The 24,246-nt window shown below is 37.2% G+C and overlaps 1 protein-coding gene across 2 annotated transcripts in view; it reads left to right on the forward strand.

Moving 5' to 3' along the window:
- The window catches only part of ntsr1 (neurotensin receptor 1 (high affinity)), a 36,571-nt gene extending 12,667 nt beyond the window's left edge, over window positions 1-23,904 (forward strand). For both annotated transcript variants that reach the window (XM_048178922.1, XM_048178923.1), the window contains 3 exons: window positions 3,617-3,818; window positions 14,497-14,581; window positions 21,870-23,904. In XM_048178922.1, coding sequence (XP_048034879.1) covers window positions 3,617-3,818; window positions 14,497-14,581; window positions 21,870-22,119 — 537 coding nt within the window. In that variant the 3' untranslated portion in view covers window positions 22,120-23,904. The remainder of the gene's footprint in view (window positions 1-3,616; window positions 3,819-14,496; window positions 14,582-21,869) is intronic.
- The last annotated feature ends 342 nt before the right edge of the window (window positions 23,905-24,246 follow it).

The raw sequence follows: 24,246 nt of genomic DNA on the forward strand, positions 1-24,246 counted from the left end.
ACAGTGCTACAACTGTGTTTTATTAACACACACTACTGTGCGTGATGCTCCATTAGTCTGTTTATCATCTGTTTCATAAGAACCTCTCTCTCTCTCTCTCTCTCTCTCTCTCTCTCTGTTGTATTTCCATCTGTGAGGTTTTTAGTTTGATGTTGTTGCCTGTTGGGATCAGTAGCTGTGTTGAGTGAAGTAGCTTAGAAATCTTTTGATGGAAAAAACAAAAATCAAACAAATAAAACAGGCAGCTGATCTATTTAGCACCTCAAAATGCATTTGCAGCAGTTTTAAAGGTGCTTTGCTGAATAAAGAGAAACATTAATTATGAGCTCTGCTCAGGTGGTCTCACACTGGACACAAAAACTGCCAGTATAATAAATGTGAAATTACCATCTAACAAACAAGGGAGGAAAAACATTCACAAAACAAACAAACAGCTTTTCACTTTAGAGTAGTGATCCAAATAATTAGTAATTTCTTCTGAAGGATTTGATTATACTTCAGTCATTACTAGTGGGTTACCATGACCTTCACTTTAGAATTATTTATGCATTATTCACATTAATTGTGAACCTGTAGTTCTTAGTAGTTCTCTGGGAGGTATGAAAAATTTTAGTTATTGATTAGCTAATAGTGAACTTCCACATTCAACTGAGCACTATTACTTACTAATTCATTATATATATATATATATATAGTATTGTAAATTGTTTCTGTTGTCCCTGTTAAATATATGTATGGTAAGGTAACCAAAATTTTCATTCTTTTTTCATTAAAGTTCTGTCATACCCGATGTGGGTATAACTCTCATGTAGTGTGGTTGCACTTCAGGCTCGAGGACCTTTCCCGATTCCCCCCACTTCACTTCCTGTCTACTCTATACTGTCCCATTGACAGCAAAATGCCAAAAACAAGTCTATAAAAAATTACTAATTCCAACTGTATTGGAAATAAAATTTGAAGTGGTTTTTTGTACTTCCCCAGCACTTTACAGTGCATTGAAATCTTTTTTAAAAAATTGCAGTTGCTCAGAAAAAAACTGACCTGAATTAGAAATTTGATTCTTTTTTTCTATTGATCTATAGCCCTAATTATTTTATTTTTCTAAATATGTTTTTTATAAAACACTCTTATGTCTGGAACATTAAGACAGCCAAGATCATGCTGTACCTCTGCTTCAGTGTCCAGATGAAACACAGATGTAGTAAGGTGTAGATAATCCACACAGGACTGCAGGAACCTGAGAACAGGGTCCTTGACAAGCAAACACTTGAGTGGAATTTGATTTGCCACATGATTTGTTTGCGTATTCGTGGGTGCATGTGCACTGTTGCCTAAGTGAGACATACCTGATGGAAAGCTTTGATGGAGAAATAATACTAGAATGTCATTTTCCTGGGCATCCTTCGACACAGCTTGAATTCATATGCAGAGCAGACTGACCTCAGGCAACAGTGAGGGAATATTTTATTAATAATTATGCATGAATCACAACATCAAGCACATAATATCCTTCTATGAGAAACGTCTGCACATACACCTGTAGGTGCAATTGCAAATAAGTCCAGTATTATCCCATTATACCCCATTATAAATTTGAATTGTCTCAAAACACAATTGTCCATTGAATAAGGTGTCTGAACTCTTTTAAATAGCCTCTGTAGTTCCCATGGAGATAGGGTCTTTGCAGGTGAGTTTAAAGAAGAAGTCTGTGAAATCACAGCATAACATTCCGTCTATGCTTTTTGTGACTTTTGTGCTTTTTGTCTTCTTGCCACGACAGAATAATAGGTTAATTTTTGATTTGCATGTTTTTGAAAGTTCTTCAAACCATCAATTATGGCGAGTCTGGCCTTTGCATCTTACTGAACTAAGCCAAAGAATCCCTAAAGAAATTACATTTGTTTGCCAATATGCCCATAGGTTCCTTAATGCAGACCAAAATCTTAATTTTGCTTGTGTTTGAGTTGTCTTCATAAACACACAAAGGATTCTTCTCTGCATTCTCATTTTTGCTCAGTGTGAGTAGATCTTACAAACATGATTAGTGACGCAGCATGCAGTTACATAATACATAAATAATTATCCCATTAAGGTTCTTAAAGCCACACAATGTATTAGAACAAAAATAAAAAATGCTTATATAAAAGTGTTTAAAGATGATGAGGTATGGATGCAGCATATGAATCAGACATATACTCTTCGCTTTTCGCATATATTAGTAGGCATCTTCGGATGTGTCACATGTATGTTCTGTTCAGTTCACTTTCTGTCATGTCTGCATTAGTTCTCATTAGTTGCTCTTGTGTCCGATTAGTTAATCTTCATCCAGCTGTTCCTGTTTAGTTCCCTCATTTACTGTGTTTATACTCCCTGTTCTGTTCAGTCCTTTGTCAGTTATTGTTTGTGTGTTACACACTGTTACGCTTCTGCCAGTTTGTTGAATTAAACCTTGTGTTTCTATTTTGTATCTGCGTTCTTCAGTCTTCTTCTTCATTGTGTGACAGGATGTGGACATAACTTATTTATTAAAATTAATAAAGGTGATTTGAATATATTGTATGTGTCCTAACTATTACGTTATCCATTGTCATGATAATTGCATTACACTGGTCTCGTCTCGCTTTATACCTGTGAAGAACGTAGAACCAGCAACCAGTCTGTAACCAGTCATGGTTAGGCAGCTGCAAAATACATAAATAAATATTATATTTTGTTCCTATGTTACATTCAGTTATGTTAGCACCCAAATCCTCTCACCAGTGAACTCCTAAAGCAATGGGATTTTTTAAAAAGTCCTCTTTAACCCTTTTTACCGGTTTTAATTAATATCTCTGGTTCAACCTTGCAGTAACAAGCAAAAAAGAGCATTTTTTTCCATGTTCACTTGTAACATCTTTGACCTTCCTCATTAAAGACTCTAAATATTCTCATCTTATTTCCCTTCAGTGGGTTTTTGATCTGTTCATTCAGATCTCTTTTATGTTTCTCAGTCTGGAAGGCACCGTGCGGGACTCTTAAACTCCAGTCATCTGTTCAACACCAATTTAACATGACTGCCTAAACCAACACTAAGTTCTTCTAAATTAGTGCTGAGAAGTATTTCAATAGTCTTGGCTTAATCTTGCAGTGCAGATGTCAGATCGCATGAGATTAATTTCCTTTGGCAACAGCAAAAAAATTGGAAAGGAACAAAAGACTAGTTTAAGGACAGATCTAGGAATGTGACAGCTCAAGAAAACCTAGGAGACCCACATACCTTGCAGTAATAATTATTCTAAAGTTCGACTCCCAGGAAATGCTTGAAATGATAAAATGTACTGAATACCTTGAATGCAATAAAAAATTCAGTGTTGCTTTGGATAAATGCATTTGCCACACACACAATTAAAATTCAATCCAACTGACTTCCTGACATTTATCATACACATTTCCCTGGCAGGTCCTGTCAAATGGAGATAAAATTGTGCAGTTCTTCAGGGTCTACACATGTCTCAAAATAAACCAGAAAACTGCATGCTGTAAACAATGTGACAGCAAAAAAGAGAGAGTCATTGCATCAAACAAAAAAGCATCATAAAATTCTCACTTTTTCCTTTGTTCCCTATAACTCCTCAAGGTGAATGCCTTTCTGTCCTTTGTGGTTCCCATGGCACTGATCTCTGCATTAAATGGAGTCATAGCCAGTCAGCTGCTGCGCATGTTTCGGGAGTCTGCCCAGGACAATCGCATCTGTATCATCGGAGGCAATGCTACTATGCTTAGCGTCGCTGTTGAACCCAACCGTGCCCAATCAATGCGCCATGGAGTCATGGTGCTGCGTGAGTACCCTTATGTTTTTTTCAAGTGTAAAATATAATAACATCAATTAATATACAATGTATGCTTACAATCAGTAGTATAGAAGAGTCAAACACTGAATATATTGAATAAGATCATCTTTTGAGGCGGTGGACTTCCAACAGTGGTACTGTCACGATTCCCAGTGGCTGCATCCGAAATCGCATACTCACTTGAGTAGGTACTTATTTTGAATTAGTAATTACTTCATACTGCTAAAAAAAGTATGTTCTATAAAGTATGAATGTAATCCGGACGTACTACATTTCCCATGTTGTCTTTATCATGTGACATACCAGAGTCAGTTGCGTTGCTTCACTGCCATTCACAAATCCTCTCTCCTGTGGAATAGTATAATGTGTACCGTATGCACACTTCAGAATCTCACTGTAGGTCATCGGGGTACTTTTTGCCTACTCTTTTATAAGTACTGTGAATTTGGACATACTTCTTTTGTCACACACTGTTTTTCACCTACTATATAGTAAGAATGCAATTTCGGATGCAGCCTATGTCTCTGTTTTCAAGGACTCTTATTTTGATATTCTTTTGTCTTGTTTTGCCTGTATTCAGTTCCTGTTTGTTTAGTTTCTGTTTAATTAGTTTCCATAGTTATTCATTGTTTCATTGATTAGTGTTTCACCTGGTACTTATCTTGTGTTTTTGAACCCTCCATCTTTGTCTGTACTGTGTTGAAGTTTTGTGCTGTTTTTTTCTCTCTCTGTAACATTCCTGGTGTTTATTAAATGTGTTTTCATCGTTCTTCTGTGTCAAGCATCTTTTGTGGTTTATAATTTCTAGCCAGTGCGTGACTGTCTGCACTTTTAAGTAGTTTAAAAGTGATCCTACACTACCAAACATTTGGGGTCAGTACGTTTTTTTAATAGTTTAATTCAGTAAGGATACAATCAATTGATTAAAAGTTGCAGTAAAGATGTTATAATGTTACAAAAGATTTCTATTTCAAATAAATACTTTTCTTTTTAACTTTCTATTCATCAAAGAATCCTGTGAAAAAAAAAAAAAAAGTATCACTGTTTCCACAAAAATGTTAAGCAGCACAACTTTTTTAGACATTGATTATAAGAAAGTTCTTGAGCACAAAATCAGCATATGTGACCCTGGACCACAAAACCAGTCATAAGGGATTAATTGACCACCTGAAAGCTGAATAAGCTTTACATTGATGTATAGTTTGTTAGGATAAGACAATATTTGTCTGAGATACAACTATTTGAAAATCTGGAATCTGAGGGTGCAAAAAAAAAAAAAAAAAAAAAAATTATATATATATATATATAATATATATATACAGTGCATATGGAAAGTATTCAGACCCCCTTAAATTTATCGCTCTTTGTTATATTGCGGCTATTTAGCAAATATAGCCATTTGCTAAAATCATTTAAGTTCATTTTTTTCCTCATTAATGTACACACAGCACCCCATATTGACAGAAAAACACAGAATTGTTGACATTTTTGTAGATTTATTAAAAAAGAAAAACTGAAATATCACATGGTCCTAAGTATTCAGACCCTTTGCTCAGTATTTAGTAGAAGCAGCCTTTTGATCTAATACAGCCATGAGTCTTTTGGGGAAAGATCCAAGTTTTTCACACCTGGATTTGGGGATCCTCTGCCATTCCTCCTTGCAGATCCTCTCCAGTTCTGTCAGGTTGGATGGTAAACGTTGGTGGACAGCCATTTTTAGGTCTCTCCAGAGATGCTCAATTGGGTTTAAGTCAGGGCTCTGGCTGGGCCATTCAAGAACAGTCACGGAGTTGTTGTGAAGCCACTCCTTCGTTATTTTAGCTGTGTGCTTAGGGTCATTGTCTTGTTGGAAGGTAAACCTTCGGCCCAGTCTGAGGTCCTGAGCACTCTGGAGAAGGTTTTCGTCCAGGATATCCCTGTACTTGGCCGCATTCATCTTTCCCTCGATTGCAACCAGTCGTCCTGTCCCTGCAGCTGAAAAACACCCCCACAGCATGATGCTGCCACCACCATGCTTCACTGTTGGGACTGTATTGGACAGGTGATGAGCAGTGCCTGGTTTTCTCCACACCTACCGCTTAGAATTAAGGCCAAAAAGTTCTATCTTTGTCTCATCAGACCAGAGAATCTTATTTCTCACCATCTTGGCAAACTCCATGCGGGCTTTCATGTGTCTTGCACTGAGGAGAGGCTTCCGTCGGGCCGCTCTGCCATAAAGCCCCGACTGGTGGAGGTCTGCAGTGATGATTGACTTTCTACAACTTTCTCCCATCTCCCGACTGCATCTCTGGAGCTCAGCCACAGTGATCTTTGGGTTCTTCTTTACCTCTCTCACCAAGGCTCTTCTCCCCTGATAGCTCAGTTTGGCCGGACGGCCAGCTCTAGGAAGGGTTCTGGTCGTCCCAAACGTCTTCCATTTAAGGATTATGGAGGCCACTGTGCTCTTAGGAACCTTCAGTGCAGCAGAAATTTTTTTGTAACCTTGGCCAGATCTGTGCCTTGCCACAATTCTGTCTCTGAGCTCTTCAGGCAGTTCCTTTGACCTCATGACTCTCGTTTGCTCTGACATGCACTGTGAGCTGTAAGGTCTTATATAGACAGGTGTGTGGCTTTCCTAATCAAGTCCAATCAGTATAATCAAACACAGCTGGACTCAAATGAAGGTGTAGAACCATCTCAAGGATGATCAGAAGAAATGGACAGCACCTGAGTTAAATATATGAGTGTCACAGCAAAGGGTCTGAATACTTAGGACCATGTGATATTTCAGTTTTTCTTTTTTAATAAATCTGCAAAAATGTCAACAATTCTGTGTTTTTCTGTCAATATGGGGTGCTGTGTGTACATTAATGAGGAAAAACATGAACTTAAATGATTTTAGCAAATGGCTGCAATATAACAAAGAGTGAAAAATTTAAGGGGGTCTGAATACTTTCCGTACCCACTGTATATATAAATAAAGATATCTTTGCTTCCACATTGTGCATTGTGCATTGTGCATCGCCACCCTGGAGATAAATGTCAGTCTATGTATTAGTGGTGGGGATTTTGGTGGGAGTCTGGCATTCAGTTCAACTGGAAACCTCCACAGATTACCACAAAAACACACACACCTACAGGACAAACAGTCTTCTCTGTCTATGAGCAACAGCTTTAATTTACCCCTATTATAGAGATGCTATCAAAAGCATTGAAGGGTTTGTTCACCCAACCTCATGTCGTTCCACACCCGTAAGACCTTCGTTCATCTTCAGAACACAAATTAAGATATTTTTGATGAAATCCGATGGCTCAGTGAGGCCTCTATTGACAGCAAGATCATTAACACTTTCAATGCCTAGAAAGATACTAAAGACACATTTAAAACAGTTCATGTGACTACAGTGGTTCAAGTATTCTCATCTCTTCATAACATTAAGGTTGAACCACTGTAGTAACATGAACTGTTTTAAATGTGTCTTTAGTATCTTTCTAGGCATTGAAAGTGTTAATGATCTTGCTGTCAATAGAGGCCTCACTGAGCCATCGGATTTCATCAAAAATATCTTAATTTGTGTTCTGAAGATGAACGAAGGTCTTACAGGTGTGGAACAACATGAGGGTGAGTAATTAATGACAGAATTTTCATTTTTGGGTGAACTAACCCTTTAACAAACACTTGCCCTCTGATTTTATTTTGTAAGAGAATATTTGTGTGTGTGTGTGTGTGTGTGTGTGTGTGTGTGTGTGTGTGTGTGTGTGTGTGTGTGTGACCTTATTATCATGATACAGTAAGTGCAGAGTCCCACTGAGTGTATTGATCAATGAACAGAATGTTAATAAGAGCTTAGTTCTCTCATTTAACCCAATGCCGTCTCTCTATAGGTGAATATGGCCATAAACTCTTCACAATGAAAAACATTTATTTATATCCTGATAGCAAATACAGGGACAAGTCTGAGTAACATACGTGTTTATCACAAACAACATCTATTATAAAGCTCAGAATACACTGCACAGGCTCTGTGTACTGCCTTATTTGCTTCTATAAACAGCTCTATTTTCTCTACATACTTCTTATTCTTTCATTTTACAGACAAATGAAAACATACTGTATATGCAGTGAAAATTATGTTTACCCCCACAGCACTTTCTGTGATTTTTATTTGAGTTTGGATTTAGAAAATGTTTTGTATTGGTCTAACAAGGGGATGATTTGATAGACGGGAGCTAAAATATGTACTGCCAGAGCTATTTAATTTAATTTACAAAGCCATTCAAGTCACTTTGGACTTATAATAAACAGGAAGAACATGTATTTTTCCATTAGAGGTGCAGTTGAGATATGTACTCTAGGGAAGAATGTAGAGTTTGTTTTGCCAGTTGACTGCAGCTTCCATTAAAGGGTCAGTGTACCGGTGGTGTAAGACTGTTGACTGCTCTCACACCAGCTTTCAGCACCATGGGGGAGACAATCATTTGTAAAACCCATTGTTCATTTAATTTACTGCATCATAAGAGAGTGTTTTGATATGAATGTGATGTGAATGTTAATGTGTCAGAAGCACCTTAAGGGCACCAAGTGTAACCTGAACCATTTAATGAACTAAGGGGATTACATGAAAATGAAATGCAGTATTTAATGCAAAATGCAGTTACACTGCAACACAAAAAGACTAAAGTTATTAGCGTCAATTAAATGTATAGTCTTCAAAGTAGAGTTTTTCACCCTACCATGTGACCTTTCCAACGTGATTACGTAATGCATGGCGTATCACTATTATAAGTGATTGTAAATAAATAAATATATAAGCAGGTGTTCATGTCATCCTGCCATTAGTGCCCCCTCAAAAAACAACAAATGAATCGCACCTCTGTGTAAAAGCTCAGTTATGAAATACTGTCTGTGGATCCATGCATTTAAGAGTTTGTTTTCCCACTGAAATGCATGTTCTCTCACACTTGACCTAACTTTAAACAGTCATTTCCACATACCATAGGTTGTTCACCTTCTGACCTCACCATTTCCGATCATGCACTGATAGATCTAGCAGAGTTTGCTAGGAATCAAGTAATTTGCCCCTAAAACACTTCATCTGTCACTGTGACAGCGTGAGTGGGTGAGGTGATCCATAGTTGATGTAAGAGCATGCAAATTGCTGACTAAAAGACTCTAATTAAGGCAAACTGCAGAGGACCCGGCAGATTCGTACAGGGTCAGAGAGTGTTGGCAGCACTTTTATCCATTCTTCTCAATTTATCTAATGTCGGCTCCACTCACTTCTACATCAAATTAATATGAATTCGTATGGAGGGAAATTCAGAAACAGAATTACTCACTTTCATTCTTGAACTGGATCCAAAGTAGGCACTTAGTGAGACATCCAGAGAAGTCAAGTTATTCAAAGTTATGGTGATGTTCTGCATTCTATAATAAAAGAGAGAAAGGGCCACAGAACCACAGCATCTTCATTACAAAACTGCATATTAGTGTAGTCAACAAAAAGTATGTGCTCATCAGTGTTGTTATTGTTAACTGAAACTAAATCTATTAAAAAATAAAAAAAAAAAAAAAAAAAAAAAAAGCTGAAATAAAATGAAATACAATAAAATATTAGATAACAAAAACTTTATAAAAAAAAGAAAATTAGAAATGTTGTCTTGGCAACTAACTGAAATAAATAAGTTGAGGTTGTAGAACTAAAATTAGTAAAACTCAAATAAAAATTAATTAAAGCTATACATAAAAAAAAAAAAACTAATAAAAATGTCAAAAGCATGTAATAATACTAAATATATATATATAAAAGTTAAAAAACTGTCAGTAAATTGTAACATAGAAGTATGAGTAACCATGAAGAAGTATGTTTCACATATAAAGTTGCTTGGTTTCGGCTCATTCTTCTTGATGTCAAGTTATGTTTAATGTTGTTAAGCCACCATAGCATTTTTTCCAATACTTTTCAAGGACATTTCACCGTTGAGGGCATATCTCTTGCCATATCATCTCAGTGACTTGTATTTAAGAAATACAAATGTCCTTAAGGATGGGATCTGACTGTAGGACAGCATTTAGGAGAGACAAAGGCAAACAACAAGTAAGCCAGACAGACAGTAGATATGGTAAGAGAGAGAGAAAGAGAGAGGAAGATCTATTCTCATTGGCTTGCAATGCGATTAGATGCTCATCTTGACCCTGTGCAGGAACTGAGGCAGGAAGTGTCACTCTGACTGAAAAGAGGAAGTACCATCTCTGGTCCTTTTCAGACGCTAATAATTACTTTGCACAAGATATTACACACCATTTTGTATCATTTGCCATTTCTCTCACAAATATGCTTTACACAAGCTCCATGAATAATTCAACTTTTTGCATTTAGTTAATGAGTCTTAATCTACTAAATGAAACTAACAACGAAGGTGGGTTGGGGGCACAATTTAATGGACAAAATACTCAATAGCACTGCCTAATTACCATATTCACAACCAAAAATAATAGAACTAATTAGGTCTTATCAAAGCATGGCACTGGGCAAGATTTTTGCCATTTGTGAATGTTTTTATGCATCTACTGATTTCAAATGAAAACTACACATACTGGTACAAAGACATGGAATAGAAAAGCTTATTTATTTCTTCACTCAGCTCCCGAGACACACTGAAAATACAGCATTATTGTGTAGGCAACGTGTTTGTATGCTGTACACATTTATTTATGTCGACAGTGCTGTCAGTGTTTTTGCTGCTGTGTAGAAACATAATCCTCTTCTGTGAGGTCTGTCGCTGATCTGTACTTATGTTTCTTTATAAATCCAAAGCTATTGGGAGGAGTGGGATCAGCTAGACTTTGAGAATAAAGACTATTGAAAAACACACATATATATATCACACCTGTAAGTATCCAAATGACTTCATTCAGCTTTTCATTTCAAAGCTAATCAGACAAATGTGTGTCCATGACTGAATTTCAAAAAACTCATCCATGGCTGTGTGCCAACATTGTCCTGACACATTAACATTTCAGATATAGGGTGACGTACTCATTTACTGCTCCATTAGTGATAAGATGAGGAGATAGACAGGTGGAATGAGGAGAAAATGAAATTCATCAAAGAAAACAAGATCATTTATAGTGACACTGAAGGATTTGAATTAACCGCAGTGAAAATGTCTAAAGCAGTCGGCATTGCTGAATCGAGAAGAGGAACATTTACAATGATGTTATGTTATCAAAGGAAAAAGCTTTTATTCTAATGTCAGCACTGGGGGCAGAGACCTCTGATAAGCAATTTTTGCTTTTGCAATTATTTTACTGTTCAGTATTTTCATGTTACTGAACACTTACACTCTAAAGTGACTGCTGCTGGGGAAACCCCTGATAACTGAGACAGATTTCCATTTTCAAAAGAAACAAACTGAGACCAACATTTATCTGTCTCCAGCTTCCCTCTCTGGGGCTTTATCTTTTAATTGCTTCTAACCTCATATAAAGAAATACAAATTCGATGTGGGTAACTAGAATACCATGGGCGAGATTTAATCCTTCAGGAAAAGCAGATCAAAACAGAAGGTCTCTTGTTGATATAATTCACAAAAGCGGAGGTTATATGAGTCAGCATTTGTGCTGACATTTCAAAGGGAAGAGGAATACCTCCATAAATCTCTCTCCTTCAGACAAACACACACTTATACACGCACAGCCATTTAAATCACCATCTGTGTGACAAATGGGTGACTAGATTGATCCAGAAAAAATTAAGTGGCTATGTTTTAGCACTTCTCGGTTTTGGCACAGAGAGATAAACAATACATGGAGCTGATTGGATTTGTTTGAGGTGAATTGGTGCTTGACTAGTGAAACTGATTTGAAATCACCTACAAAGCCAATATTCTCCATAGTTCTGGTAAATACTGTCACAACGAATGATTTGCTATTTTTCTGCACACCAAAAAATAGAATAAAATCTTTACAGTATTTATGTTGATAAGGACAAAATTCCAGTAAAAGTTTGATGCTGACGCTAATAACTTAAATTTTCAGTAACGTGACTGTGCTCATATGTCGCAGTGTTAAATCAGAAACATTCTAGAGAGTCAGTTTGTCCTCAATGGTTCATTGTAGAGAATTGGTTCATTCAGAAGGTTCGTGTCAATGGGCAGATTAAAAAATGATTCCACATTTCATTCCCTTTTCGAAACAGCTTTACTGCAGTTAGACAAAACAAATTGCTATGCAAACAGATCATGAAGCCATCAATGTGTAAATTGTCACTTTCAACTGTGTGACAGTGTGACCACTTGCATATGAATGGTTGTACATACAATTTACATTAAAGGTGCCCTCGAATGAAAAATTGAATTTATCTTGGCATAGTTAAATAACAAGAGTTCAGTACATGGAAATGACATACAGTGAGTCTCAAACTCCATTGTTTCCTCCTTCTTATATAGATTTCATTTGTTTAAAAGACCTCCGAAGAACAGGCGAATCTCAACATAACACCGACTGTTACGTAACAGTCAGGATCATTAATATGTACGCCCCCAATATTTGCATATGCCAGCCCACGTTTCCAACATTATAAAAGGCATTAGACAAGCCAGTATTAACGTCTGGATCTGTGCACAGACTAGGTAAGCAAGCAAGAACAACAGCGAAAAATGGCAGATGGAGCAATAATAACTGACATGATCCATGATTACATGATATTTTTAGTGATATTTGTAAACTGTCTTTCTAAATGTTTCGTTAGCATGTTGCTAATGTACTGTTAAATGAGGTTAAAGTTACCATCGTATCTTACTGTATTCACGGAGACAAGAGCCGTCGCTATTTTCATTTTTAAACACTTGCAGTCTGTATAATTCATAAACACAACTTCATTCTTTATAAATCTCTCCAACAGTGTGTAATGTTAGCTTTAGCCACGGAGCACTATCAAACTCATTCAAAATCAGAAGTAAACAATATAACAGTATACAATACTCACATAATCCGACGCATGCATGACGAACACTTTGTAAAGATCCATTTTGAGGGTTATATTAGCTGTGTGAACTTTAAGGCACTGTTTAAGGCAAGCGTGAGCTCTGTGGGCGGAGAGCATGGGATTTAAAGGGGCCGCAGCATAAAATCGGCGCGTTTATAATGATGCCCCAAAATAGGCAGTTAAAAAAAATTAATTAAAAAAAATCTATGGGGTATTTTGAGCTGAAACTTCACAGACACATTCAGGGGACACCTTAGACTTATATTACATCTTTTAAAAACATAATCTAGGGCACCTTTAATTCTGCTTGTGTTTCATGAATAAGGTCCATAATGTTGAAGCCATCTTAAAGGGAACCCCTGGTGTTAAGACTTGCATGGCTTAATATAACGTAAATGATGTCTCTTACTGAAATATGTAGTAGAAAACCCATGAAAGATTTACATTATTTAAAAAATCCATGACATATTTGGACCATTTTGGACAATGGGCGGCGCCATTTTGTGTGCGTTCTATGTCGATGACGTCAAATGGTTGCACTCTGTCAGCTACTTACATTACTCTATGGCTATTTTTAATGCAACACAACTCTGAATATAATATACAACGCTTTTGGTTGTAATTTTCAGGCAATGAGCCACAAGAGAAGCGATGTAAGTCTTCACTGCTTTACTAGTGATAAGAGGAGGAAAGAATGGGAAGTTGTGAAGAAGGAAACTTCCTAAAGAACCACGTCTTTGTTCTCTTCACTTTAGCCCTGATGACTTTGAGGCTTTTAGAAGACCACAGTTACTGAAAGAGCTACAGTTGGCGATGGATATAAGTGTGTGCTTTAACCAAATGCCACTCCTGTCGTGGAGACTGACGATAATAAGCCTATAACACATCTGGATTGAGACAGACTGCCTCAAAGCTTGCATGCGCTGTGATGAACGAGATATCTGTGATCGCATAAACAGCAGCATCTTCTCAGCATGTTTAACTGTGTGTAATGCATTCAGATGATCAGATGATTTTAACACGTCAATCATACAACAGTATTTCGAATAGCCACAGAGACATTGCACGTCTTCGATGTTTTCATCCTCACTAATTTTGCACTCTGGCTCAAATTGAAAAGGCTGATCGGGTTTTAAAAGGAACCCCGCGGATATTAAGACCTGTGTGTGTTACTAGATTACCGTTGCACCAAAACACAGGATAAAAAGCCTCAAAGGGCTAAAGTGAAGAGAACAAAGACGCGGTTCTTTAGGAAGTTTTATTCGTCCACATTCTTCCCATTCTTTTCTCCTCTTATCACTAGTAAAGCAGTGAAGACTTACATCGCTTCTCTTGTGGCTCATTGCCTGAAAATTACATCCAAAAGCTGCACAATGTGGCATCGTATATTATATTCCGAGTTACATACAAAGATACAACAGAGATTACTGCTCGACTCGGATCAGACCTGAAGGGGTGGATAAATTGAAATGGTATTGGTAAAAGAATAGAGTGAGACAGATAAGAAAAAAATGGCAGATACAAAAATCATTTCTGTCAGGAAACAAATTAGTCATCTGTTTCTACCAAATGTGACTATTACATGCTGAATCCACCAGCAGTGCTCTTAAAAACTGTTCATTTACTGCACAAAGGTGAAAGTGCTACTTATTATGTCTGTTTTACCTATTATTTCTCTTTTATTTTATTCTCCACAGGTGCCGTGGTCATTGCTTTTGTGGTGTGCTGGTTGCCGTACCATGCTCGAAGACTAATGTACTGCTATGTCACTGAATGGACACAGTGAGTTTCAGTTTTTAAAAAATCATAATACAATAAAAATCAAATGAAACTTCAAATATAAAACATTCTTTCAAATCTTTGATTTGCACTCTCTTATTGGACAATGCACACATTGTCATGATCACTAGTGTGAGTGCCCCATCAGCCACTAGAGGGCACTCCATCCTGGACTCTTGTTTTCACCCCTTGGACTTCATTACCCATAACGCACTGCCGGACTCATTATCTCATGATCACTTCATTACACACAGCTGTCTTGTATTATGTTATCAGTGTCTGTCTATTTATACCCTGTTGGTTTCTGTTCTAGTCATGGAGTTTTCAGTTCACATTCCTGGTTTTCGTGTGTGTTTCTTGTTCCCTGTTTTTGCTTGTTTTGTGTGGACTGCTTTTCTGGATTTTGACCCTTGCCTGTTTTTGGACTCTCGATTGTGGATTACCCATTAAAACTTACCTGCATTTGGATCTGTCTCTTGTCTCCGTGTTTGCAACCGTGACACACATACTGAGAGTATAGAGTGCCTGCCCACTTTTTCAGTGGCGTTGGTTCCGGAAGTATTTTTTCCCATAGGGATTTCAAACAAGTTTTAGCTATAGAGTTAAAAGCAATGAACCAAGTCAACCAGCTATGAGGTGAATCATAACATTACAAACTTGCAAAAAGTTTGCAAAAAAAGTATTTGAAAATCAGACAAAAATACAAAGGTACTTAAAATACCAAGTTACTTGGGTACTTAACAGCTTTAGTGAGGGAAAGAATTACAATCCCTTGAAGGAATGGTTATTGAAATACCTGGTTTGGTAAAGTGATCAGCCCCTTAAAGTATACCATTATACTTGGCAACCAATCAACTTCTAGATTGAACACCAGGCTAACTGCCCCACTTGAAATCAACTGTAGTGGTTTTGCTTACTTTGGAATAAAATCAGCGGTTTCTTGAAGATTGCACTGTTAGTAGTGCACGGTACTGCAAAGAATTCACCATGGTTGGGAAAGTGCTTTCAAAAGGCCTCAGAGATAAAGTTGTAGGAAGGCACAAGTTAGTAGAAGGCTACAAAAACATTTCAAAGGCTTCAGCTATCCCTCTGAGCACTGTTCAGAGCAGCGTTAAGAAGTGGAAAGTGTATGGCCCCACCAATACATTGCCAAGATCAGGCCATCCGTCCAAACTTGATGACCGAGCCAGGAGGACATTGAGCAGAAAAGCTACCAAGAGACCAAAGACAACTTTCAAGGACTTACAAGGCTTCATGGCTGGGACTGGTCGGTCTGTGCATGTGACAACTACCTCACAAGCTTTACACAAAGCTGGCCTGTATGGCAGGATGGCAAGGAAGAAGCTTTTTTTTCCTGAAAAAGTGCCACACTCAGTCTTGTTTGCGCTATGCAAAAACAAACATGGAAGACTGATGCCATCTGGCAGAAGGTGCTATGGTCTGATGAGACCAAAATTGACCTTTTTGGACTGAACTCCAAGCGCTATATTTGGCGAAAAGCAAACACAGCACAACACCCACAACACACCATACCTGCAGTGAAGCATGGTGGTGGCAGCATTATGTCGTGGGGGTATTTCTCTTCAGCGAGGACTGGGCGATTGGTCAGGATTGAAGAGAAAATGCATGCTGCCAAGTACCAGGGGCGGCGCCAGCCGATTTTGCCGGGGCTTCAGCCCCGAATGTTTTGAGTCAAGCCCCGAATGTAATGACTGTCACTGAGCAAATATGAAACTGGACATTAGCCTATGTAAACCTCCGAAATCATGAGTTGCTGACAGTGATTAAGTTGGCCTATATATAGCCTACAGTCTGTCTGTGCTGCGTGTTTTAAAGAGAAGTGCGCACATTTGCGCACGCTATCAGCTGGTGATCTGGTAATCAAAATAAAAGCTCAAGGATTTATCTTTTAAAAAGAAATGAGTACAAAAGTATTGTAAAAAAGATGTTTGAACCCTTTTTAATGTCCAGGTACAAGTCAATGCTGTTTCTTTGTTGAATTTGCACACTGTTCATGGGTTGAAGCTCTTAATTTTGAGTTTCCAGAGTGCACCAGATTGATGCATTTAACCTTAAAATGTACAAAATTTTCTTCCGGGGGTGCATGCCCCCGGACCCCCTTAGAGGAGATACATCCAACAACGTTTTACAAATTACAGTGTCACATAAAGTACATTTTCTGAACAAGAATACAACAACAAAAGCTCCTTTCATGTCAGTAAAGCTGTTAATAGAAAATTAAATTGTCTTTGGACAAATATAGATTTGGGCTAAGCCCCGAATGTTTACAATGTCTGGCTCCGCCCCTGCCAAGTACATCCAAATTCTTGAGGAAAACCTTGAGGAAAACGTCCAAAACACATACAGCCAAAAGAACAATGCAATGGCTTAAGGAAGATGAATCTCCTTGAGTGGCCAAGTCAGAGCCCTGACTTACATCCAATATAAAATTTGTGGATGGACGTGAAGAGAGCAGTCCATTGCTGCTCACCACGGAACTTGAGCAATTCTGCAAGGAAGAATGGGCATATATTTTAAAGCTAAGTTGAAATAATGCAGGCTGAGGGCTTCAAGAGAAGCAAATACTATTGATTAACAGCTCACAATAAGGCTGTCTTTAAAGGTTTATAAGTTACCATTTCCCTATGGAGAAAATGAACAGAGTTTTAACTTCTGGAACCCAACTGTTGCACTCTATAGATGCACAAAAAGTGTAACTGTAATTCCCGACTAATATCAAATTCCTCTGTTTTTTGTTGCTGAAGTCCACAAGCTGCTTATTAATAACATACAAAGAAGCTTATAAATGACATAGAAAGGCACAAAAAATGAAGCGTTATAGCCTGTAGCTAGCTCACCGCACACTATAGCTCCATAAATCAATTCTTTGTTCTGGGCAGCGCCCACCAACAGCACTGCACATAAATCATGATGCATCTGGTGGTGGTGATTTCTGGGAGTTTTCTTCTATGATTTAGGGGGTGGATCGATAAATCTATGCCATATACTCTTGAACTCAGCTTATAATTCATACAGAGCAGCACATACACGGTGCAAACTATTCTGAACAGGTGAGCTTGTACATGTGATTTTTATCAGTGGCTGACTGCACACAGATTTATGTTGTGGTTGTCATGCATAGCTTGCGTGAACTTCCTCAACCATATGCTGATGAGTGATGGGACATTTTTATGATTCGATGCACAGATCACCCCAATATCCAGAAAAGCCTAACGTTTGAATCCTTGCTCAAAAAGGCATTTGTTTTGACAGTAATTACAATTAGATTTAGAAATATGAGTGGTACTTGCCCATAAAAGCTACAGTGTGTTGCTATGCAGTTGCTAAGTGGTTGTTGTCTTGATATGTGGTTGCGATCACAGGCTGATTTTGCCAGTAGAGTCAGGGGTTTTGCAAATGTAGTTTGAAGATTTGGTTTTGTGTTTAATGTTGTGAAAAAATGGGTGAAGGTTTCAAGAAATTGAATCCAATTGTGAAAAACTGTAAAACTCAAAGCAGCACATTCTCAACTCTTAAAGGTTATTCCATTTTGTCTGGAATTTATAGCTTGTGGTCTTTACAGTCATAGGCTGCTCAATGCTGTGATATTTTCTATGAAAATTAGTTGATTTGTTAGTGTTAGTGATTTCGAGATGGTGGATGCTTCGACGTGTCTGGTGCGGAATGTGGAATCTACGTACACATATCTATAGTTGTGATGGTCTTCGGAGTGGTCATTGTCAGTTGAGTTTTCAGGGCAGTTTTTAGTGTGTTTTTATGCAATTTCTATGGTGTTTTGTGTTGCTACGCATCAGTTAGGGTGATGTGGTTTTAATGTGTTGTTGTGTGGTGTTCTAAGTGGATTTGTGTCTTTTGCTGTGGTGTTCTTTGTTGTTTTTAGTGTGTTGATATGCGGTTGCAATGTTGTTCTGAGGGGTAGTTGTGTGTTGTTATGCAGTTGCCAGGATGTTCAGGGTGGTTTTTAGCTTGTTGTTATGTGGTTGATATTGTGTTTCCAAGTGGTTAGGCATGACATGTATCTGTACATTTTAGGTGCAAGGTTGTTGTTTTTTTAGTGCAAGTCCTTTAATATGTGCCGGTGAGCTGAGGCAGTACTTGATGTTGTAGTATGTTTGATGTTTTAGTAAAGCAGAAAGAATCAAAAGATGAGGAGTGAACATATGAAAGGCAGATATTATGGAAAGGCAGCATTAAGGTTTTGATGAAGAAGCTATATGGTGACAAAAAAAGGACTTTACGATTGAGTAGTTATCAAGTGAATCAACATGATCATTGTCAAAATACAAATATGGACAATATGGATTAATACCAGACTCGTAATGCCAGTCTGACATTTTACTTTTATCGATTGAAGGTCTTTTCATTTAATCTGAGAGGAGACTCAGGACAAGTGATTCTTGCATGTATACATTTAAATATGATTGATTAAACTGCTGCATAAATGCCCTGGTTGCTGTATAATATCCTCAAATGCCTATACAGCCACTGAATTCATTCATCATTCATTAAAATAGTGAAAAGGAAAGAAAGGAATCTGTCTTTCAGATTAATGATTCTTCTCAGTGCTGTTTAGCTTTTTATCATGCAGGGCTCATAAACAGTGTTGCCTTAGGGAGAACATTAGAAGCTTCACCCAGATGACCAAAATTAACTTCTTTAAAGATACATTGCATATGAATTATTCATACTTTAAAGGTATTCAAGCTGAAAGATTAAATGGATTTTAAATACAGTTGAGCAGTGTAGCATGAGGACTGAAATTGTCATCAAAAGCATTACATTTTAAATAAAGGTGCAAAATGTGTGTTTAGAGAGCTACAGGGCAGTGGGGCAACAGTCGCTTAAGTATTTTTGCTGATGGTTTAGTCCATTTGTCTCAGATAAGCAGATGGGTGTTTGGTGTATTTTTTTCTTTCCTCTGCAGGTTTCAGAAATATAAGTTGTGCATTTTGTTTGCATATGAATAGGCAGATGTTAAGGCATTCAAGTTTATGGTATGCTACCAATATGCATAAGGCATTGTTACAGGCTCAAAAAGAAAATCCACAGACAGTTATTATATACCTGATGTATACTGCACACAAAAATTGTAAGAGCTTTTTGAAAACAGCAAGCTCTAATCTGATTGGCTGACTTGGCACAATTTCCGGGAGCACAGGTTTTTAATAAATTTCCAGGGACAGTTTTGTTTACAAGTTCCCAGGCTGCAACAATGAGCACTTCCAATGAAGAAATAGTTTGTATAGTTTGTATAGTTTGTAAATAGTTTGCAAGGATTGTTGCATTGAATGCCAATACTCTTGCTGAGCTGATAGATTCATATTGGTTCTGCCTTCTGTGGATATAATCCTGATGTGATCAAATATCACAGGGATAATGGATTATGAATATGACGTCTGCCCAGTGTAGTCAAAACCCAATTTCCTTTTTTTTTTTTTATGTGATGACGAGACATGAACCCAAGGGATATACAATTATTCATGAGATTGCACCGGGGTGGGTCAAACACCGCCTTCATTTGAAGCATTTGACATTAATATTACACCCACTCAAATCACTATGCAAAACTGTCCCTCTTTCTCTCTCATACAAAAATGCTCTCTCTTTCAGAACAACAAATCATTGAATATAGTGCATCAAAGTCCAGCAGATTTAAAATTAAATCAGCCATATGGCAAATACATAAAAATTGATGTTATGTATTTATGTTATAAACATGCTCATTCTCTCTAAATGTCCACACATGCTCATAAAGGCTGCATTTATTTGATCAAAAACACATAAATATTATTACAATTTAAAATAACTGTTTTGCATTTTAATATATTTTTCAGTGTCACATGATCCTTCAGAAATCATTCTGATATGATGATTTGATGCTCAAAAAAACATTTATTATTATTATTATTATTATTATTATCAATGCTGAAAATAGTTGCTTAATATTTTGTGTTAACTGTGACATTGTTTTTTTTTTTAGGAATAAAAAGTTCAAAAGAACAGCATTTATTTGAAATAGAAATCTTTTGTAACATTATAAATTTCTTTGCTGTAACTTTTGATCAATTTAATGCATCCTTGCTGAATAAAAGTATTTATTCAGAAGAGTATTAATTTCTTTAAAAATACATTACTGTAAATATAGATTTCTGATGGTGTGGGGAAATTGAAAAAGAAAGAAAAAGCATGTTTTTGAAGGAAAGCTAAAATAGATATGAATTAAACATGAATTAAACATGTGGAGCCATCTATAAAGTGCTTCCAGTTTAATCAAAGCTTTGCAGTAATGTATGGAGATGTAAAGCTTAGTACTTTGATTTCTTTTTGAGGTCTGAGCAGCAAACTGAATCTACAAATAATTTGCAATTACTCATACACACCATATAGCATGATGTGTGTTACTTTATATAAAGGTCCAAAAGATTGGTTGAATAAAGATCATCTTCATCACCATCAGTGATGTAAAAAGACCCTATATTTATCAGTAATCAGACTACATAGATACATAAAATGCACTTTTTTTCCCCATGTAGTTGTTATGAATGGGGACTGGAGCTTTCAGGCTTCAAAAAGAGTACAAACTGAAATGGTAACAGAATTATCATTATTTGGTAAACTATCACCTTAAAGGATTAGTTCACTTTCAAAAAAAAAATTCCTGATAATTTACTCACCCTCATGTCATCCTAGATGTTCATGTCTTTCTTTCTTCAGCCGAAAAGAAATGAAGGTTTTTGATGAAATCATTCCAGGATTTTTCTCCATATAGTGGACTTCACTGGGGTTCAACGGGTTGAAGGTCCAAATGTCAGTTTCAGTGCAGCTTCAAAGAGCTCTACATGATCCCAGACGAGGAATAAGAGTCTAATCTAGAGAAACCATCGGTCATTTTAAAAAAAAAAAAACATGTAAATGTATATGCTTTATATAAACAAATGATCGCCTTCCGTCAAATCCGCACTTTCGTATTCTCCAAAAAGCTTACGCTGTATGTCCTACACCTTCCCTATTCTACTTACGGAAAAAACTGAACTGGCACCGCATTCGTTCCGTAAGTTGAAAGAAAGACATGAACATCTTGGATGACATGGGGGTGAGTAAATTATCAGGAAAATTTTATTTGAAAATGAACCAATCCTTTAAAATAGGTTGCAATAATATATTTATTTGGTAACATTTTTATTCATGAAATTCTGATTCTGGTTCAGATTAAAATGTTTTATATGCTGCCCCAACATCTCTCTCAGTATATATTTTTTCTCTTCCACAGTGCTCTCTTCGATTTCTACCACTACTTCTACATGGTCACCAACGTGCTCTTCTACGTCAGCTCGGCCATCAACCCCATTCTCTACAACCTCGTCTCTGCAAACTACCGCCAAATTTTTTTTTCCACGCTTCGCTACCTAATCCTGCCGTGCCGCCATAATAAGCAGAAGCGCGTTCTTACCAGACACTCTATCAGCATCTGCAGCAACCAGACCTTCTCCACCAATGTCATCAAAGAAACCATTTACTGAACACTGTCAAGATTCAGTCATTCCATTCCTCTATTTCACCCAGCCAAGGAGAAACCACTGAAGCGAAGCATGTTTTCATATTGAGTTATTATTACAAGAATTTATTATATTCGTGCTACTGAATTGCCATATGGAGCTTTTGTGCATTGCAGAACTGGCACCAGAGACACTTACTGTTTATGGGAGGAAATGTAGCACAAAATATACACCAAAAACGATGAATAATGAGCCAAAACAGTGTAAATACAAATGCACACACACACATGCACACACATACATACACACACACACATTATATATATATTATATATATATAATATATTCAAAATATGAAATATAACGATGTTGTGCAGCTAAATGAGTGAAAAGAGAAAAAAAATATTATGAAGGGAACAGACTGCAGACAGTTGCTGTTGTGTACACAGAGTCTTTATATCCATCTGATGTAATTTACCAACACTGGAATAACTGAACACAAGGACATACACCACTTTGAATTTTATTTTATTCACTGGCACTCAACAGGGATATTCAAAGTGGAGGCTGCTACATTGTCAAAGAAGTGACTCTTGCTCGCAACACACCGAGACATTGTCACCATCCCGTAGCCTTAGCAACAGTCTACGTACAAAGAAAGCAGTGCTCTTGTGTGAAAACCGAAGAAGAATGCTCTATACCACAGGATGACGGGTATAATTGATTCTCTCATTCTAAAGTAGCTTCACTGCCTTGATCTGCAGTTTGCAAAGAGAGAGAGAGAGAGAGAGAGAGAGAGAGGAGAGTCTTCAATGACAGAATATGCAACATGGGCTAATTGGAAAAACGTGTTAAAGCGTACCTATACATACAATTCACTGCAGTTTCCAGCAGAAATGAACACTGGTAGCAGTAAAACACCAATAACCTTTATTCCTTTTTACACAAATTATTGTTACAAGGCCAGATTGTCAATTAATAAAGACTTTATGTTTAGTTCCTTGCACAATACTATGTTATAACCTCAAAAAACTAATACATCTTTACATTTCATCACATAATATATGTATGGCTTTTCTGCCATAGCAAAATTGCCCTGTAGCTCACCTGGTACAGCACTGCACTTGCAATGTGACCACAAGTCATGATAAAAGAGCTCAAAGTCTCGAAAAAGCAAACTAAAATGGCATGTATGTTTCAGCAAAATCATTTTTTGTCTCATATTTGCTTTTGTTAAGTTCAGTGTTGTGTTGTCTTGGTACCCAAATTTCAGTAGTCGGTACAAATGACAGAAAAATTTCATGGTTTTTGATACCAGTTTCGGTACCATAGCAAAAACCAACCCGGTCTCATAGGAAAGATGTACCTGTGGGAAAATTTCCGCAAGTAACCAAAATATGTACCAATGCGTACGTATCACTGCAGTTTCCAACAGAAACGAACACTAGAGGCAGTAAAACGGCAAGCGCTTTTGATCGTTTTCATACAGCTGCGATTACAGGGTCAGATTATGGATTAATAAAGACTCGTTTTTACGTCTCCTTGCACAATATTATGTTATGACTTCAAAACGCTTTTTGACTAAAGTGCACGATTTGTAAACTAATATATTTTGGACTTTGCATCGCTTAACCAGCTCCATATGTTTTTCGCTTTTCTGACATAACAAGCTTGTTCGGTAGCTCAGCTGATACAGAGTTGTACTTAAAGGGTTAGTTCACCCAAAAATGAAAATGATGTCATTAATTACTCACCCTCATGTCATTACACACCCGTAAGACCTCAGTTCATCTTCAGAACACAGTTTAAGATATTTTAGCTTTAGTCTGAGAGCTTTCTGTCCCTCCATTGAAAATGTTTGTACGGTATACTGTCCATGTCCAGAAAGGTAATAAAAACATTATCAAAGTAGTCCATGTGACATCAGTGGGTTAGTTAGAAGTTTTTGAAGCATTGAAAACACATTTTGGTCCAAAAATAACAAAAAATACGACTTTATTCAGCATTGTCTTCTCTTCTGGAATCCTTTCCATTGAATTGATTCCATTGAATCCTTTCATCTGTCGGCGTTGGTAATGCACTTTTACTTCGCCGTGGTTGTTTTTGGGTGAATTAACCCTTTAAGAAGAGGAATCTCTGGGTACGAATCCC

This window comes from Megalobrama amblycephala, linkage group LG24 (assembly GCF_018812025.1).
Source record: "Megalobrama amblycephala isolate DHTTF-2021 linkage group LG24, ASM1881202v1, whole genome shotgun sequence".
Taxonomy (NCBI): domain Eukaryota; kingdom Metazoa; phylum Chordata; class Actinopteri; order Cypriniformes; family Xenocyprididae; genus Megalobrama; species Megalobrama amblycephala.